This window comes from Rhipicephalus microplus, chromosome 7, assembly GCF_043290135.1.
Source record: "Rhipicephalus microplus isolate Deutch F79 chromosome 7, USDA_Rmic, whole genome shotgun sequence".
Taxonomy (NCBI): domain Eukaryota; kingdom Metazoa; phylum Arthropoda; class Arachnida; order Ixodida; family Ixodidae; genus Rhipicephalus; species Rhipicephalus microplus.
Genome location: NC_134706.1, coordinates 115,256,778 through 115,277,354, shown reverse-complemented (window position 1 = coordinate 115,277,354; position 20,577 = coordinate 115,256,778). Strand labels below are relative to the sequence as shown.

The 20,577-nt window shown below is 45.5% G+C and overlaps 1 protein-coding gene across 8 annotated transcripts in view; it reads right to left on the bottom strand.

Moving 5' to 3' along the window:
- Positions 1-1,064: 1,064 nt before the first annotated feature.
- The window catches only part of LOC142767047 (uncharacterized), a 195,675-nt gene continuing 176,162 nt past the window's right edge, over positions 1,065-20,577 (bottom strand). For all 8 annotated transcript variants that reach the window (XM_075868267.1, XM_075868262.1, XM_075868270.1 and 5 more), the window contains one exon: positions 1,065-1,248. In XM_075868267.1, coding sequence (XP_075724382.1) covers positions 1,108-1,248 — 141 coding nt within the window. In that variant the 3' untranslated portion in view covers positions 1,065-1,107. The remainder of the gene's footprint in view (positions 1,249-20,577) is intronic.

The window sequence follows — 20,577 nt, the reverse complement described above, 5'->3', positions numbered from 1 at the left end:
CACCTGGGGTTCTTTAACGTTCACCAAAATCCGAGTACATGTGCTTACAGCATTTCCGCCTCCATCGAAAATGCAGCCGCCACAGCCGCGATTTGATCCCGCGACCTACGGGTCAGCAGCCGAGTACCTTAGCCCCTAAACTGCCGTGCCGGGGCTGTCCCTGGAGGTTACATATATCATTTTACTTTCTATCGCTTGCTGCGTCATCCTCTTTTAACATGAACCCTTTTGGTGAGACTCTAGCTTTCTGTTTTCTGAGTAAGTAACAGCAAGATGCATCTGTTATATACCTTCCTTTTCAGAAGTATGATTTCAGAATGTTTGCTGAATGTGTTGCACCACATGCCTATTCTTCTGGTTATTTGAGATTTCGAGATTTCATTTGATTCTCAAAATTATTTCTCAGTTTTTCTCAAATCATTTTAATTTCAAAAGCGCTTCGCGACCCATGATCGTTAAGCACTTTTGTTTTTGCTGAGATTGTTGCACATGTTTACTTTAGTTTTACGCATATTGAATTTTAAAGTTGTTCGGCTGCTGTGAAAGTCCCCTTCAGTAATCATGAGCTTCTATTCGTCCCCTGAGATACTCATCCATGCAATGTAATCAGAGAATATCAAGTAACTAAGATACTATCCTAAATTCTTATTCCTAACTATTCCGAATTTACCACTTTGAAAACCTCCCGAAACCACGCAGTGAAAAGCATTAAAAGAACCGTGTCTCCCTGCCTTAGACCCTCGTTTATTGGCATTTTTTTCGCCTTTTTAGAGACGACTATGGTGGCTGTACATCCACTGTAGATTTATTCCAGTAGCTTTACATAGACTTCGATGACATCCTGATTCCATAGCGCCTGCATGACTGTTGACATCTGGAGCGAATTAAATGTTTTTCGTAATTTGTGGAGGATATATATAGAAGTTGATTGTTTTCACGCATTTTTCTAAGACCTGGTTGCAGTATATCTCCTATTTTTGAGTAACGTGTACAAACTCCTACTTGGTGCTTTGATTGACGGAAGTTTAAAATATGAGGATGTATTTTTGTATTGGCAACATATATAAATATCCCATGAGTCACTTTATTACAAACAGAATGATAATTTTAGAAAATTTGCTTCTTTTCTATCCAGCAGCCAATAAGCAGATGGTAAGGCATACACTTGTTTTGTCCATCGCATTCACCTAATTCACAAGTGTAATTTACCGCAGCAGACAGGTATTTTACAGCCTCAACAGGAACATCCTGAAAAATATAAAAAATGATAAATGAGAAAAAATTGAGAATGAAATAAATATATTGGACAGATCACTGGTAGCTTAAAAAATGCCTTTGAACTCGATAGAATTATCTTGCGCGCCGCCAGGCAGCAGCGTGCTTGTGAAATATACGTTCATCGCGTAATGTGACATCAAAGTGAAATCAAAATGATGTTTATTTTAACAGATAAGCTGATCGAAGCAGAAATATCACAGTTATTCGTCCACACAACTAGAGAACAGGGTGAGTGAGAAAGGCCGCGAGAAGCACCGTGCTGCATTGGTAAGAAAGATAAGTGACAGTAAATGTATAGCAAGGTAGTATGAAAGCGATGTGAGAATGACAAGGAGTGACGCTGTTGGGAAGAGCAGGGAGAAGAAAAGTAAAATATGTCAATTTACTATCCATATTGCGAAAACAGCGTGATGCCAGTACGTTTTCTGGCACTGGTGCATGCTGGAGACACTCGTACATGCTTGTAATCACTGGCACTTCACTGGGCGCACTGGGAAAAAGCTTTGTCGCATTGATAGGGGCACTGGCGCATCCGCTGTGATGCTGGTGCGCACTGCGAAGCGCTGGGAGCGCTGGAATTTTAACTGGCAAGAGCTGGTGAATACAGGAGCACGCACTGTTTCTACCAGCACAGCGTGCATGTTATTGTAGCGTGTGCAGTGGTATGTTTCGGTGTCGTTGAATACAAAACGCTTGATTCGACGGCACGAAGAGCTGCTCCCCTAACATATACCTAGCATACGTTATTTTTGTGGCGCAAGTACGTATCGCAGCAATTATAGTGCACCTTCTTCGCATATGCCCCCGCGTATACCGGCCATATTCGCATCAACCGTGTATTGCTGTAACAATTCCAAGTCGCAGAGTTTGTAAGCCTGGAGCTCCACGCCACTCCTAACAGAAACAGGAAATTGTTTTTGCCGCAAATGTGAGGACACGTAAATGAGCTCTCTCGATTGCTTCGCAAGGTTTCCCAACGAAGGCGCGAAAAAAAGCTGTCGTTCAATTCTGCCACACCCAAAAATGTATGTCTGGCCATGTTTATCCTTCTACTTACTTCAGGTAAGAATTAGAAATATTCCGAAGCTCAGATGCTGAATCTTCAACTATCCCAAATCACCGCGTCGAGAGCGGTCTTACCCGGTGCCCGGCCCAGCGAGCATTAAACCTGTTGTACCGGCCGCGTTGGTTTATATGTTACCGCTGCTTCTTGCTTCGTGTACACACAACTTTGAACTGTGAAAATAACTGTTAAGACATCCATGAATCTAAATCAACTATTATGTCTTTTGTCGATGTCCGCACAAGGAACGCTGACGATCGAACGTTGCGCCTTCAGCTACGCAGGCTGTCACGGAAAGCGGTCGGCCGCACTTAGCCGGTACTTCTCTGACTGATATGTAACAGCACGCAATTTTCAGTTGGTAATTTGGCGGTCAGTGAACGCCATGGTGCGCCTCTGCTTGCAGATCTGTCAGTGTGTGGGTGGAAATGTCAGTGTGTGGGTGGAAATGTCAGATCTGTCAGGTGGGTGGAAATGGCATTGTCGCTGCGGTTGAACTCGTCCATGGTACAACGTTTCCTTACAACTTGTAGAATACCGCTCAGGTGGACGGCCCTGACTGCTCCAGCAAGGTCGCAGAGTAACCTGGAAATGCTGGTGTTTGTCCAACCACCGTTGGTGGACTGAACTGCAGTGGGACGCTCTGTGAGGCAACCGTGTGGACGTTTGTGCTATTTCTCGAAATGAGTTGCGACGCAGCTCATGGTTGGGGATCAATACCACAGCAGAACTCTCTGAAGTTGTCCAGCTGGTGGCTTCTGGCGAACTGTCGCGTGCAGACTTGGTGTGCAGGGAGGGAACAGCACGAGGGCTGGTCTTTCACAAGTTCTCAATGGCAGTGGCCTCAGCCTGGCTAGGTGTCTGGATTTTCTCAAAGGAAACATTCCTTGGGAGCCAAGTGCCTGCGTGGCTGAGCGTATTTGCGTCTTCGAAAATGAATGTATGAGCCGTCTGCAAACATGGCTGTGTCAGGTTACAGCGGATCTTGTTCGCATCCTCGGAAAGGCCTGCTTTGTGAAGCGGTAAAGAGTGCATTTGGTTTCCGACGATCATGGTCTGATGGGGTTCAGTTGTGTCTGGTACGATAGATGTGAGCGCCTCCATGTCCTCAAACGACAACGAGTGCGAGGACAGTATCTCCTGAGGAAGGTCTGGTGGTGGTATTCCCGGGTCGAATACCGATGCAGAGGTCACGACCTGCAGAGGAGGACTGTGGTCACTTTAGTCAGAGTCAGCAGCAGGAAACTCCTCGATATACTTCATTTCTCGAGAGGCATCTTTTTGCAAGGCGGAAATGCTCTCGTGTTCAGTTACTGAATCATTTAAAGCGTGCAGACCCGCTTCCATCTGGTCAAGGATGAGCGTGGTGAAATCCACAGGCACGTGAGTTTGATGACGCGGTAAAATGTCCAGTAAAATGGAGGCTGGTGCCTCAGCGTCTACCGAATGGTCTGACGACTCCTGATAGCGTTCGTTGGGGCCTGTAGCAAGGAGTTTTGAAAAACTTGCCGTGAGAAACCTACCGGACACAGGTGCACTATCGGGCCGCCGCTCCATGACAGCAGAAATTCCTTTGCAAAGCAGAGTCACACGATAGTGATTGTTCTCTAGATCTTGGTCACCGAGAGATGACAGGATGGTAAGGGCTCGAATTGCATCCTCTAGGTCGGGCTGTTCCCGAAATCCGTCCTGAGAGAAGGTCGAGTTGCATGGGCAGGTGGCACAGGGAATCGAACCGAAAGCAGCTATGAGCTTGAAGCTCCACTCCGCCCATGACTGCTGCTTTCAACCTTCATACCGGTGCCACGCCGCTGCACCTTCCTGAAGATGGTCTACAGCCACGGTCCATTTCTGAGATTCCGTCCAGGCCTCACGCAGTGCTATCGCATTGACGGTTGCCACCCAGCTGTCGGCGTCGTTCCGGACCCCGCGGAACTCCGCTAGTTCGCAGACGGCTGGTGATTGTGATGTGGCAGGTGACAACGCAGAGATAACCGACGCGAAGCAGTCAAGCTGGTGTGAGAGCTCGATCAGAGAAGACCGTAGCTCCCGGCGTTGCTCCGGTGGGCTTACCTCAAGGTCGTATGAGGCAGCTACATCCAACACTCCATTAATGCCACACAATGCTGGCAACATTGTGTCTTGACACTGCATATATCTGTACACTGGCAAGCCCGCTGTATACTGCTGGCTAAGGCCAGAAAAACGGCTTTCGCTCGACATTGCCACTCCGTAAATACATTTCTGACTCTGATTGACCTTCCACTTACTTTAGGTACAGTGTAGGCCACAGTTATAAATGTTGCAACGCTCAAGTGCAGAAACTTCAAGCATCGCAACTCTGCTGCTTTGAGAGCAGCCTTACCCAGTTCCCGTCTCAGCGAGGCCCATTGTGCCGGCTGCGTTGGTCTACGTGCTGCTGGCGCTTTTTACTTTAGGTAGGCACAGCTCTACAAATTAAGAATGACTGTAAAGCACAGTTTAAACATCCCTGAGCCTAAATCGTTAATTTATCCCCATGTGCGGTGCCCGCACAAGGAGCGGCAACGATCGATGTGTTTTGCTTTTAGCAATGTAGGCTGTGACCAAAAGCTTTCTTCTGAGCGCAGGAGCCGGTAGTTCTCTGACTCATATATGAGAACACTCAATTTTGAGTAGGTAATTGGGTATGCGTTAGTGAACTAACATACTGACATTTTTTTCAGTGGATTGCATTAGTCAATTTTTCGGTGGTGTTAATGTTGCAAGTATCGATATGACTGCAAAGATGTATCTGGCACGCCGGATGTGTACTGCTACATTGCCGCTTGCATCAAAAAAACTCAATATTCATTCGTGTGCGCAGATATCTACCAAAAAAAAACATTTAAATCATCTATACATGTTGACGAGTAGCAAGTGCAAGAGTCGACTATCAAAGAAAAAAACTATCGGCAGCAACAGCTCACAATCTAGGGCTGCTCCTCTAGTCAATTTGAGGTTTTTCAGAATTAACACGTGGATGCTCTAAAAAACGTTGTGTTCTTGTTAATATCCGCATGTCATTCGGTGCCCGGAAGCCGGTCGCCACTGTGTAATCAAGACGCAAATGCTATTTGGAAAGGAATGTTGTGTCAGTCAGTGTCAAGAGAGCAGAGTGGATTAGGAACAAACGGGGGTTAAGGATATCATAGTTGAAATAAAGAAGAGAAAATGGACATGGGCCAGGCATGTAGCGCGTAGACAGGATAACCACTGGTCGTTAAGGGTAACTAACAGGATTTCCAGAGAAGGGAAGTGGGTTAGGGGGAGACAGAAGGTTAGGTGGGCAGACGAGAGTAAGAAGTTTGCGGGTATAAATTGGCAGCAGCAAGCACAGGACTGGGTTAACTGACGGAACATGGGAGAGGCCTTTGTCCTGCAGTGGACGTAGTCAGGCTGATGATGATGATGATAATGATGATGATGAGGCATCTCTTAAATTAACAGAAGTTGCTCTTATTCACAGTGATAAGCAGGTAAAGAAACTGGTCGCAATGACCAACACCATTCTCTGCCACAACACTTTATCGAACGAAGAAATCACCCGATTAACAGAATTTGAACGAATAAATACCAAGCCATCATGACTACAAAAAATCATAAACTCAAGAGAGACCATGTGCCCAAACCCGGGTTCCCTGATATAGTTCCTTATCACTACAACACCACCATCCAGAAAACCATTAACGGTACAAACGAGCACCCATCTAGGAACACACCCTGTGACACTGTGGTTGTGAACTTATCGGACACGAGCTTGTCACCTGACGAAGAAAAACTGCTATCTAAGGAACTAAGATTCTGCCCGACCACAAAATTTTTCAATGAGTTCCACTTGCTCCGAGACCTCGACAACTTCACTCGAAGCTTAAGGTTGTGCGAATATTTCTTGGACAGGCCTGCTAACCACGAAACAATTCACCGTCGTAAATCAAATGATTGGACACTGAACAGTAATCGAGACAAGTGCTTGGACCTTTATATCACCGCATTACAGAAAGGTATAGTACACGAATACCACACACAGAAAGGAAACCGAGAAAACTTTACAAAACCTGAAAAAATAAGTATGAAAAATTTGGCATCTAGGACAGACATAACAATAAAACCCGCTGACAAAGGAAGAGAAATAGTAGTCTTTAATACAACCAACTACTTACAAGAAGCATACCGCCAACTAGACGACTCAAGATTTTACAAACGCCTCCCAGGTGATCCGACAGACGAATACAAACGTATCGTATCAACCGAACTAAAGAAACTGTTGGATGGAGAAAAGATAACCAACACTGACCACAAACTGATGCGAGCAGCATACCATCGTCCAGGTCGCTTCTACGTCCTCCAAAATATTCATAAACCCGGTAACCCAGGTCCACCAATCATATCAGGCATCGGTACAATAACGGAACTCATATCAGGGTACGTCGACAAACTAACAAGCCACATTCTATGCACCCTCGCGTCGTATTTAAAAGACACCACACATTTTCTTCGAGACATTGCAGGTCTGTGTGTGCCAAAAAACTCGTACTTGGTTACTCTTGATGTCTCTTCATTATATACAAATATTCCTCACGATGACGGCATAGCTGCATTACAAAACATGTACACAAACCATAGACAATCTAACACCCCAGATTTCTCTGTCATTGCAACATTGACGTGGATGGTCCTCGAATTAAATTCATTCGAGTTTAACCAAGAGTATTTTCGACAAATAAGCGGTACCGCTACTGGCACCAAAATGGCACCAAATTATGCTAACATAATTATGGGAAAGCTAGAATCTCAATTTCTTGCACAAAGTTCCTTGAAAGCAATGGTTTACAGAAGATACATAGACGACTTCTTTCTTATTCGGACCCACAGCGAGGACGAACTTCTCAGCTTTATCGACACCTACAATGCTGTACATCCGAACATACACTTCACACACACATACTCGCAAGTAACCGTAAATTTTCTTGATGTTACCATAACAATAGATGAAGAGAAGCTATCTACAACCCTATATCGCAAACCAACGGATCGACAACAATACCTCCATTACCAAAGCGATCACGCACGCCACTGTAAAAGCAGTATTCCATACAGTCAGGCTCACCGGTTTAAGCGAATCTGCTCATGAGACACTGATTTTGACACGAGCTCACAAAGGCTAAAACTTATGCTCGAGAAACAAAAATAATCCCCACATGTAATTGATGACGATGTTCAAAAAGCGAGAAAACTGAAGCGTGATGACTTACTTATGAAGCGACCACCGCAATAATACCAAAAAACGAACAAACCTCTGCTTGACTTACAGCACAAACTTCCCCAATGTAAACAAAATTCTTAAACGACATTACAACATTCTGGAACAAAGTGAACGTCTGAAACGCGCATTTCTATCCGCTCCAGGCGTCGTTCACCTACGACCACGTAACCTCAAAGACACACTTGTCCACTCTCAAATTAACGCATCATCCCAAATAATTCATGCCGACCTTGTTTAAAGCCACGATGTCTTGTATGTAAGGTGATGCGAGAAACACACAAAGAACTAGCACACAATCCAAGTTTTCGATTAACATACGAGGAAACCTAACATGCGATTCCTCTAATGTGGTATACCTACTCGAATCCAACTTGTGTGATATGCAGTACATCGGACGAACAGAAACACCATTTAGGATTCGCTTCAATAATCACAAAACCCATGCGAAATCAGCCCCAAGTCTACCTCTATCAAAACATCTCAATCTTCCCGACCATGCATTCGACAAACTATCAGTAACGCTCTTAGAGACGGGATTTAAATCAAATCGAGAACGTGAACAACGAGAGTTATACCTTATCCACCAATTTAACACCATAGATAGAGGAATAATTGAGAATATTGGAGCACTTGCAGCAATTAAAGCATTAGAAAAAATAAGGGCAATAATCAAAATAGTAACTGAGTTCACGGCACTGCAGCTGCGAAGGGCACTGGAGAACTCAAAACAATTTCAAGTGTAACTACTCTTCTTAAGTGCAGCTGTCGTCTGTTTTCTGTTTTATTTTACTAGACAATCAATTGTGCCATGCCCAACAGCAACCCTGTGCACAGCCGGGAGGCCCCCACTGCACGCGTAATCCAGAAGCGGGCAAGGAATTCGCATTGCGCCCGCTTACCAGCCTCTGCCTCAATACGCGGTACCCCTCTTTCTACGACAAAATGTTGACAGGGCTCCGAGTAGTTAAAGGCTTAGATCTTCCTAAAAAAGCTCCTTTTTGCCCCACACCGACCCGCCAGTGCCAAGAGGCGCCGTCTGGTCGGGAAGAATGCGTTAGTGAAAGGAAGCATACACAGACCACTGACATCAGAAAGGTGAAGGGGAGAAAGGAGAGAGATGAAGTGGAAGTGGAAGGAAGAGGGGAAGGAGGGCGCCCGAGGGGAGTTCACCTTATATTCTTTTTTTTTTCTCTTTCTTTCTTCTTTCTACTTTTTTCTTTTTTTGTTTTTTCTGTCTTTTTCCTCTTTCAATTCCCTCTGATTTGAGATTGTATAAAGCTGAGCACCAACAAACTGTACCTTTAATCCTGATTAAGGCCAGACTCTAGGCCGAAACGTCGAAATAAACCACGTTGTGACCGCTCACAGAGGATCTACTGGAATATATATATATATATATATATATATATATATATATATATATATATATATATATATATACATTTATATATATATATATATATATATATATATATATATATATATATATATATATATATATATATTTTATATACTGGAAGCCGCGATTACAACAGACACACTAGAGTTGATAGAAATAATAAGCGTAAGGTATCTGATGTGAGAAGGTATACCATGGAGAGAATCGAACACTGTGAAGAGTGGAGGAAGCATCAAAGCAGTGAAGATGAAACTTGGATAGGCAAACTTCGCATGTATGCACGAAGGCACATGGAAAGCAAAATAACTACCATTATGGATGGTATAGTTAAAATATTGGCGGAGTTTCACAGAAAGCTGTACAGTAGTCACTGCAACCACGACCTTAGTAAAAGAACGAGCAGCAACTCAGATAACACCCCACCAGAAATGATAAAAAAGTCAGAAAAGCTTTCTAGAGCATGCAAACAGGCAAAGCTGCTGGTGAGGATCAGATAACATCAGATCTGCTTAAAGATGGAGGACAGATTGTGTTAGAAAAATTAGCAACCCTGTTTACGAAATGTCTTTTGGCGGAAAGAGTACCAAAACCTTGAAAGAATGCGAACATTATCCAAACACAGAAGAAAGCATATAACAAGAAGTTGAAGAAATACATGCCAATCATCTTGCTCTCCATAGTATACAAGTTATTTACAAAGGTAATTGCTAACAGAATTAGGACAACATTAGAATTGAATCATCCGAACTAACATGCAGGCTTTCAAACCTGACACTTAACGATTGACCACATTCATACTATCAATCCAGTAACAGAGAAATGCTCAGTATATATCCAACCACTATACGTAGCCTTCATAGATTTCGAGAATGCGTTTGCTTCGGTAGAAATATCAGCTGCCAGGGCGTCCACGAGGCATATATAAACGTCGTGGAAGAAATATACAAGGGATCCAATGCTACGATAGTGCTTCACAAAGAAAGCAACAGAATACCAATCAAGAAGGGTGTAAGGCAGGAAGATACAATCTCCCCAATGCAATTTAACGCATGCTTACTGTGGGTGTTGAGAGGACTAGAATTGGAACAGTTAGGCATAAGAAATAATGGAGAGTACCTTAGTAACCTGCGCTTCCACGATGACCTTGCGTTGCTGAGTGACTCAGGGTTGAATTGCAACTCATGATTACGGAGTTAGACAAGGAAAGCAGAGGTAGGTATTAATAATAATCAGTAGAAAACGAAAGTTTTGTACAACAATCTCGGAAGAGAGCAGCGCTTAGAGTTAGGTAATAGTGCATTAGAAGTTGTAAAAGACTATGTCTATTGAGGACAGGTAATAACCACAGAGCCGAACCAGGAGTCTGAAGAAACTAGAAGAATACGAATGAAGTGGAGCACATTTGGCCAACACACTCAAATCATGACAAGTTGATTGCCACTATCCCTCAAGAGGAAGCTACGTAACACCTACATTTAGGCGGTACTTAGCTATGGTGCAAAAACCTGGAGACTTACAAAGAGGTTTCTGCTTGAATTGAGGATTGCGCAGCGAGCAATTGAAAGGAAAATGGTAGGTGTAACCTTAAGAGACAAGAAGAGAGCGGAATGGATAAAGAAACGAACAGGGATTAAGGATATTATAGTTTAAACCAAACAGAAGAAATGGACATGGGCCGGGCATGTAGCGCGTAGAAAGGATAACCGCTGGTCGTTAAGGGTGACTGACTGGCTGCCCAGAGAAGGTAAGCAGATTAGGGAGAGACAAAAGGTTAGGTGGGCAGATGAGATTAGGAAGTTTGCTGGTATAAATTGGCAGCATCAAGCACAGAACCGAGTTGCCTGGCGGAACAAGGGAGAGGCCTTTGTCTCTCAGTGGACGTAGTCAGGCGGATGATGATGAAAGTTCAGACAGTCAGCGAATGAGTATCCGTTAAGTAGATGAAAGGGCATCTCAGCATTCCTCGCAGGAGACGAAAAACAACGAAGCAAGGTCCGAGATGCCTCGAGAAGTGCGTCACTTCATAACGTTACACGGTGACAAGGCGCGTGCCAGCCACGGCCTTTTCTTGTTTTTTCATCGGCCCCACTATGGTAGCCTAGTGGAAAAGGCCCCCTGCTATTGACCCGCCGTTTGCGGGATCTGATTTCGGCATTGGCGGCTGCATTTTGGTAGAGGAGAAAATGCTGTAAGCCCATGTGCTCATATTCTGGAGCACGTAAACGCACCTCAGGGGGTCGTGATTTCTCGTACCCTCTTATTCGTCGTCTTTGATGTTCATATAATAGTTTTGGACTTTAAACCCTACCTAAAATCTTAATTGTTTAGCCATCGGGCTGTTCTTCTTTAAGGGTGCACGAAGCTGCGCTCGTAGCTTGAACGCTGCGCCTGTCATGCGCCTTTGTCCCTCCTCCAAGAATGCATCGTACCGATGAGTACGGTGGTTTTTTTGGTGACAGGATATGATGCGTGGCCTGCGTTAAGGGAAAAGGTAGACATACTGACTGGAGGTGCATGGTGGTGCAACGTTCATTGCCTGTCGTTGTATGCGTTCATCCTCATGGCAAGCAGAGTTTCTGTGCGACGTTGGTATCTGGATATAGTGACTTGTTCTTCCGGTGCATCCTCGTAGTTTAAAAGACGTGTCAAGGGAAAACGGTTTGTCGCGCATTAGTAAAGAACAATTTCACAATCCAGAAAAAGTTACTCCTACCGCGACATGATACTTAGTAAGCGAGAAAACACCTGAAAAGAAAATGTCAGTGGCGATGCCACCTTGAGATTTCCACACTGAAGAACGTGGCGTAAGAAACTTCGAAGGCGTCTAGTGAGTGAGACCTAGCTTTCAATGAATAAAAATGAAGCACGTTGTAATATGTGGATGGTATGGACTTAGTAAACGAAGTTCCAGAATTTTTCATTGAGCCAGTGCCATGGAGGCACCAAAGTTACATTTTGTCGCTTCTTACAATACACGCGGAGACTTAGGCGCGAACTTTTAAAATTAAACTTCAGCCTTAACTTTCTCCGCGAATAATAAACCTATGATTCTAAAAATTATCACAATGAAGTTTTCAGAGTGCAGTTCTTCAATCTAAGCAAAGAAATTGTTCCTCCTTAGTGTTTCTTTAAGGGGCCTAGATGACGCAAAACCAGCTCCGGTACCTAAATCACCGGCGCTAGCCGAAGTGCCTAAATTACAGCGGCCTGGCGAAAGGAAAGGAGGGTGGGTGGTTTTAGAGTTACTGATAATGGTTATTAATTTCTTGAATTGAAAAAGAATGAGTGCTCAAGCATTCTGTACAATATATGACCAGCAAAAGCTGAAACATGTGTCCACTGTGTTTAGCAGTTGGTTCAACCCGACGTGGCAGTGACGCCTTTCACAAGTATTGGTTGCATGTTCATGCTTCCCAAAGGGGTTAGAGACACGTTTAGCTTCAGTCTGCCACAGTGTTTATTTCACATGCCTCACATGGTGCCTGTATGAACATGGTCATCAAGGAGTGTAATGAAAGGCTAAACGCGTTGGGTGATGCGTTAATCACAGTGGTTGCTCATAAACCACAGGTGGTCACAGACGTAGCAGCCGAAGCCACGGTGCCACTGGAGAAACTCCCACCGAAAGCAGGCGCTCGCCCAAGCGAATGCGCTTCCGCAGTTAATACGTTCACGCCGTAACGGCACTTTTTCGGCGTAGGAACTGCGCCGTGTCGCCTATAGGCAGGGAGAAAGTAGGTGGCGTTTTATCTTATTCAAGAACCACCAATATATTGTTCGCTGATGCGTTATTACATGCGTTCGACATCGCCAGCAGACTCGGCGGCGTGACGGTGAGAATCCACCAACCACACGTGTTTGAATTCCGGTTCGCGAATAAGCGTGGCTTCAAAGGCTGCCGGATTACTGTTTTTTCAGTTGCTGCTGGCACTCGACCTACCGTGCCTGTTTTTGTGCCAGGACTTCACCATCGGCCCCGCGAATACGATGTCTCTCACGTCTCCACCATCGGCGCTCTTCTAGAGGCGTTTGTGGCATCCCCACGTGGAATGGATTCAAGAGAAACGGATGCGAGCGTGCTCGCAACCCTGCTGTGACGAAATGGACGACGTCACTCACAATGCAGTCAATGACGCGCGTGTATGGGAAGGATGCTGGGAGTGACGTAACTGATAGAACAGCCAATGAAGGCTGGTCGTAACACCATTGCCACCCCAGTTTTTCGCTTCTGCTAGCCACATACTGCTCCTGCTGCAAAAAGTTAGTTTCCCTGATAGGGTGAAGGAGGGAATATGATAGCGACCAGCTGTAATGTTATAACAAACTAAGGCTAGCTGCTAACCCGCTTTCAACAAATCTGGCGAAACTGTACAATGCTGGTGTATCGGAATACGTGCGCTCTCGGGAAAAGGTTGTTTGGTGAAGCTTGTCGTATCAGTAGTTGCAGTATGAAGCAGTGACATCTTAGCGTGCAGAAGGGTATAAAAGTCGTTTGCTAACAACTGTAGAAGAATCACTTACGCCAGCGCTCACTACCACGCCCTTGTTTTGTTGAAATTTACAGTTGCCGTTTAATCCATTGAGCCCTCCTACCACGATGTCCGCACTGCTTCTCAACCTGCTATATCTTAATGGTGCAGGCCGAGAATTTTTTTAACTACCAATAAAAAATTTTCATACTCCTTCATGGTGTGAAACAGGACAGGGCTTTTTATCTGGTCGAGAATTAATCTACAGTAGGCCACGCACGAATATGCTACTTCAGGCGCCCTCCCTGTACTGCAGATGGGCGCTTTGTCTCATGGATGCTTCAGCCGTGCTCCTGGCTAGCTCTAGCCGGCTTTCATTCGCGGTACAGCATACGGTAAGCGTACAAATGTGAAAACCCATCCATTTTCTCCATACGGATCATGACGGAGACGGTAAAAACTAGTACAGGGTAAATAAATGGCTTTTATTGCCATGAAAATTTACAAAAGCCGTTGAAGTGCATGGCTTGGCCTCTTTTCTGGGAAGCTGCTTTGCCTTCGCTGTAAAGAGTTCATCCGTTGGAAAAATAAAATCATCCGCCACCTCTCTCATTGGCTTCATTTCGCCTTTACTGCAGTTCCCACAGGTGACAACTTCTCGACACTTATTTCTTCATTAAGAACGTGCTCTACGTGAGCACTAAGCGATCAGCCTATCCAGATTTGGAGTTTGTTAGTTATACTCAGTATTTCCGCTTTCGCAATCGGCAATGCCCAAAATGACGTGAAATCAGTTGATGACGACATAAGGGGTTTATGGGCACGAGGGTCATGTGGGGGTCAAGGAGAACCAAAAAAGAGGAGGACCTTTAAACTTCGCCCGTAAGAGTTGAACGCGATAACGATATATGGCCCCTAGCACGCCCTTCAACTGCTAAGTGCATACTGAGGTTTTGTTGCACACGCACGCACATAAACACGCACACAGTAAATAGCACACCAGCGCGCGCTAATATCACCGAATGGGCTCATTTAAGTGACACTTGTCGAACAAAATGGGTTATTGGGGCCCTGAAGCTCTTTTTCAAGCAACCATCAAATGAACTCACTGGAAGAGCATATTGCGTCAGGAATTCAACGCCGCAAATATTTTAAGAATCCATCTAGTTCGAGTGGGGTTACAAAGGTTTTTAGCATGCTGCAATTGCATTATCTCTTCTCTTATCCCGACGAAAGCGCTGGAAGCAGAGCAGGCCGGGGTGGAAGCGCAAAGAAACTGCCACGGCTGGTGACCTTGAGCACTTTTTCTTCTTCAAATGTGCGACATTTTCATTGTGATTGCGCGCGCACGCGTGGACAAATAGCGGCCTCTCTCGGCTGTCTCGGTAACTTGATTTTTCGGTCACAGACGCACAGACGATTTTTCGCTCACAAACAAAAGGGCTGACGCTGGTGGTGGGTTTTCTGCGACACGAGCTCTTTAACGCTATCGCGTTAATACATCAAACAAATTGTGTGGGCAATAGGTACGCTGACTGGCTGTGTGGTGGGCTTAAATTCTTCGCACTAAAGGCAGATAAAACAAGAATGTATTAAAAATATGAGCTTCATAACACGTGTACATTGAAAACGAGATGCTAGCAGTTCTCATATTAGAGAAAAAGAGTGATGACACCGCATGAATGCTCTGCAACGTCTTTGTTTTGAGGACATGATAGGTGCCTTGGAGTGTATCTACCACAGAAGTAACCACTTTTTAGAGCTAGAGCTGGAGGCTACCAGAATAGATCACGTGACAATTATGAACATCTTAGGAACGTGGCGTAAGTACGAGAAACAGAATTTCGTAAAGTATACCACCAATAACAATGCTGGCCGTGCACATACCGACTGGCCGAACAATAACTGCAGTATACGGCGTATTCAGTTTCCACAAAAGAAAAAAAACAGTTCAGCACTAGGGACGGAAAACGCTGCCCAAGAGTCTACCAATGCTTCAGTTCATACACCTTCAATATTTTATCCCGACCATGAATTGAATTGGGACTATCATGTACCATGTTTGAAGGACGACAGAGAAATCAATAAGCATGTGATATTTACTTGTGAACACGCCATGTGGGAGTTAGTTCCGGGCATTAAGTGCATCACGCATAGACTTTATCGACTATGCTTCAGCCTGCGAACGAAAGCAATGGGACAGCATTGTACATTCGACGTGAATCTGAACTACCGCCCAGCCAGTGCAGTGGCTCGGCAGTGTTATGTTTATTGTGCTACCCCATTCTTTTTATTTGTGTGTGGCACTATCTTTCTTGCTTCTTTGTTGTTGTTGGGAAATTGTTATAAATAGAAAGCGAAAATGGCCTCACACTGCGCGTTATGTATTATTAAGATTGAGAGTAGGAATAAAGGTAAAGGAAGGAGAAAAGGAGAAGGCGGGTGACGCTCCCTCCCAGCGAGATAAGGGCTCGAGAGGGACTCTTGCCCCCCTGCTCTAAGCGGGGAAAAGTACGCGTGGGAGATAAGAGCGCGCGTCACCGCTTGATGTGGTGACGCGTGCTTTTTGCGTCATATTGCTGGTAATGCTGAAAACACGGCGATGGCCCCCTGAGTCTTGTCAGCTGAGGTAAGTGGTACATAAAAATATTTTGCCGTTTGAAAGTTGAAGGCCATTTTTCTCAGCGGAGAGGTGAATAATGCCTCGCAATCACCACGCAGAGGTCCTACGTTCAATTCAGCGTGCGTGAGTCTGTTTCTGAAAGGTTGTTTTTTGCGTATATATATACATACACACACACACACACACACACACACACACATATATATATATATATATATATATATATATATATATATATATATATATACAATAATGCCAAGAAAATTATAGGAGAAGTTATTAGACCAAACTGTAATGTAAATATGAAGAAGGCAAAGTGGGTGAGATGATAAGATGCCGTGGGCAGAAACCGAACCTGCGACCTTCGAATAACACGTTCAATGCTCTACCACAAAGCTACCATGACAGCCATCCCTCCAGGCACCTAAATGTGTTTTATATGTGAATATAAACGTGGGAATGTCAGTCAGCGCCACCAGTAGCCATGGCGATGAGTGTAGCACACTCTTTTGAGCCTGTTTGGCGACACGTAGCATGTGAACCAATTACTAGCGGGCAGCTGACCAATAGTCTCTCATACACCACCTAAAGGCACCAAGTCTGCCCGTATTAGACCCTCGTTAATGAATTAAGGAAACAAGTCTATACTTAAGGGCTCGTTTTTCCGTGTTTCCCACAATAATATTGAGATCTAACAGACAATATTGCCAGGAAAATTATAGTTGAAGACATTAGACAGACATGTAATGTAATTATGAAGAAAGAAAGTGGGTGAAAAGAAAACTTGCCGTGGGCAGCAACCGAATGAACCTGCGACCTTCGAATACAGCATTATATGCATATAACGATTAATATATATATATATATATATATATATATATATATATTTATTTATTGCTAAATCGAATATGCAGCTCCAAGAGAACAACGAAGCACACGCCCAGCGAGAGAAGAAGACGAGGTTCTCTTCCGATCAGTTTGCCAGTGTTCTGGTACAATTGAAGAGAGTGTGCTGTATTCGACTGCTGCTGTTTCTGCATTGTGACAATGGAAGAGGTGCTGGGTACATGTTCTGGACGCCTGACAACAGCCACGCATCTAGTCCAGAAAGACTTCCGCGCATCGACACCCCCGTTCACCGCAGCAGCCGGCGCCTGTTAGGCCTCAGCCCGGAGTTTGGTCCATTGCCGGAAAGCGTGACTGTGCCAGAAAGCATGACGACGCCTGGAAGCACCGGCCCCATCATGTCCAGCCCAAGCAAGACACAGGTGACTGTTTAGAACCCTCGACTTCCGGTTGACGTCCACGGAAACACATATGAGGATGCACATGACTGGCTCGAGGAATTCGAGCACACAGCGAATGTTAACGGGTAGAACACTACACAGAAAGTGGGCTACGTTTATTTTCCGCTTCAAGACGGAGCCCGAACGTGGTTCACGAATCGCGTGTGGTTGTTTCTGGACGAGTTCCGGCAGAATTTCCTCGACAGGTTCACGAGCACTGAAAGACGAGAAATCGCAAAGAGTCTCCTCGAGTCACAAATCAGAAACCAAATGAATCCGTTACGATGTTTGTTAAGGACTTGGCGCGGCTATTTAGTCGAGCAGATCCTAATATGCCCGAAGCCAAAAAGGTTGGCCACCTCATGCGGGGCGTTAAGGAGCAGCTCTTTGCTGATCTCGTACGAAACCCGCCTACAAGTTTGGAGGAATTTTCTAAGGAGGCGACATTTATCGAACGCGCACTGCATCCACGTTATCGCCAGTATGACCGCCCAACCCACAGTGCGCCGATCAGCGTGGCAGCCACGACCACAGCAACAACACCCGACGAAGGTTCTTTGCGCCAACTAATACGAGAAATTGTACAAGAAGAGGTCAAGAAGCTCATCGCCAAACCGAATGACTGCGCGATCACCTCAGTAACAGAAGTTGTACGCCAAGAGATCAGGCAAGCGCTCTCGCTCACTGAGCCGAACACGAGCACTCCCAGGGCAAGCTATAGAGTCCGCCGACAGCCAGCGAACGTGCCGACACCACATCGGTACCACCAACAACATCCGCCGACAGCGCCTTGGTAATACAGAGAAACTTCGACGCCGAGGCGGCCACCACTTTGCAAAACTGACATCTGGTGTACCCCTGATCATAGGCCCCTGTGCTTTCACTGTGGGGAAGCAGGCCACATCGTTCGGTATTGCCCGTATCGCGCCGCAGGGTACCAAGGGTTTCCTTCCAATGTTCCTCGGCGCCATTTCAACGGAATACCTGACATTGACACGAGTGTCATGACCCCGCAGGATGTTTCTCCTGGGTTTCGGTCACGCTCAACCTCTCCTGGGCGTTATTCTCCATCCCCTAGACGGAGCACCACTGACATGCCAAGAGGGAGATGTCCTAGTCCACGCCGAGGAAACTAAAAGCAGCGACCTCAGGGGGGAAGGTTGCGAATCGTCAAAGTGCTGAATTCCCCCAATACTTCCGAGCAAAGAGAGACACGTTTTTCAATGAATCGACGAAAGATGGGGTTGTTACTGCCGAAGTTGCAATTACCATTGACGGACATGACGTCATGGCATTGGTCAACACTGGCGCGGACTTCTGAATAATGAGTGAGAGTCTGGCAGACATGCTCAGGAAGGTTAGAATGGAATGGACAGGACCGCAGATTATAGGAGCTGGAGGGCAGCTACTCACACCTACCACAATTGCACCGCAAGAACGAAGATAGGGGATGCATCCTTCGTCGCCACTTTTGTTATTCTTTCTGAGTGTTGCAAACAGGCAATCTTGGGGATGGATTTTTTGCGTGAATATGGTGCCATCATCAATATTCCGGAAGGTTTACTGTTTCAGCAGATCAAAGCGCAGTGCTACACCGAAAATCCCTCCGAGTCATTGATGATGTGACCGTACCTCCGTTATTATGCCGCCTTGTTTCAGTCATGTGCAGCGAGCAGAATACTGGAGAAGGAATCGCTGAACAAGTATTGACGCTTCTACTCTCTCGCTGTGTTGCAATTGCCAGAAGTATCGTCAATGTTGTGTGCGGTGAAGCAGAGGTTCTGTTGACGAATTTTACCAACGAGCGAAGCCACATTACCGAAGGCACTACAGTTGCCTACTTCGACGAGATCACCGAAATCCGCGAGTGCTGTGTAGTACAACAGGACGAGCCGCAAGCCACGTCAGCCCCATTACCTATTGACGTAAGCACGGATTTGTCACCAGCGCAGAGACAGCGTCTAGTAGATCTACTTCATCAGTTCAAAGATTGTTTTTCATCGACCTCGAGGGTCAGTCAAACGCCACTGACGAAGCATCGGATAATAACGGAGGAGACGGCAAGGCCATTACAACAGAACCCATACCGCGAAGCACCAAAAAAGCTTGAAGCAATCTAGGAACAAGTGAAAAAAATGCTCGATCATGATGTCTTCCAGCCGTGAAGAAGTTCTTGGGCATCGCCGGTAGTGCTGGTTAAAAAGAAAGACGGAAGCTTGCGATTTAGTGTCAACTACCGCAAGCTGAACCGTGTGACAAAGAAAGACGTATACCCATTACCGCGCATCGATGATTCACTCGACAGGCAGAGATACGCACGCTACTTTTCGTCAATGGACCTCAAAAGTGGGTATTGGCAAATTAAGGTCGACAGGCGAGATAGAGAAAAAACGGCCTTTGTAACGCCTGACGGGCTTTTTGAATTTAAAGTCTTGCCATTCGGATTGTGCTCAGCCCCTGCAACATTTCAGAGACTGATGGATACCGTTCTGTCAGGCCTTAATTTGGTGGCAGACATGTCTGGTCTATCTAGACGACGTCATTGTTTTTTCGAAAACATTTGAGGAACACCTGAGCAGGCTGCTATCGGTATTCAGGGCAATAAGGTCTGCCGGCCTGACACTGATACCCGACAAGTGTCATTTTGGTTTCAAGGAGCTCCCATTTTTAGGCCATGTGGTGTGCCATGAGGTGTTTGACCTGATCCCCATAAGATTGCGGCCGTCAGGAAATTTACGGTGCCAAAAGACAAGAAAGCAGTCAGGCAATTGCTTGGCCTATGCGCATACTACCGAAGGTTTATTGCCAATTTCTCCCTCATAGCCTCGCCGTTAACACGACTCTCAAGAGAAGACGTTTCGTTCACATGGGGCGACGATCAACAGGTGACATTTGACAATGTCTGACAAAGCCTGCAGACTCTGTCTGTGCTTGCTCACTTTGATGAGGATGCTCCTACCATGGTCCACGCAGATGTTAGCAACGTGGGTTTAGGCGCTGTACTCGTCCAGTGGCAAGACTCAGCCGAGCGTGTGATCGCATATGCTAGTAGGACGCTCCACAACGGAAAAAAAGTATCTTGCTGTCGTATGCGCGGTTATGAAGTTTCGTCCGTACCTCTATGGTCGTTCCTTCCACGTAGTCAGCGACCATCATTCCCTCTGCTGGCTGACCA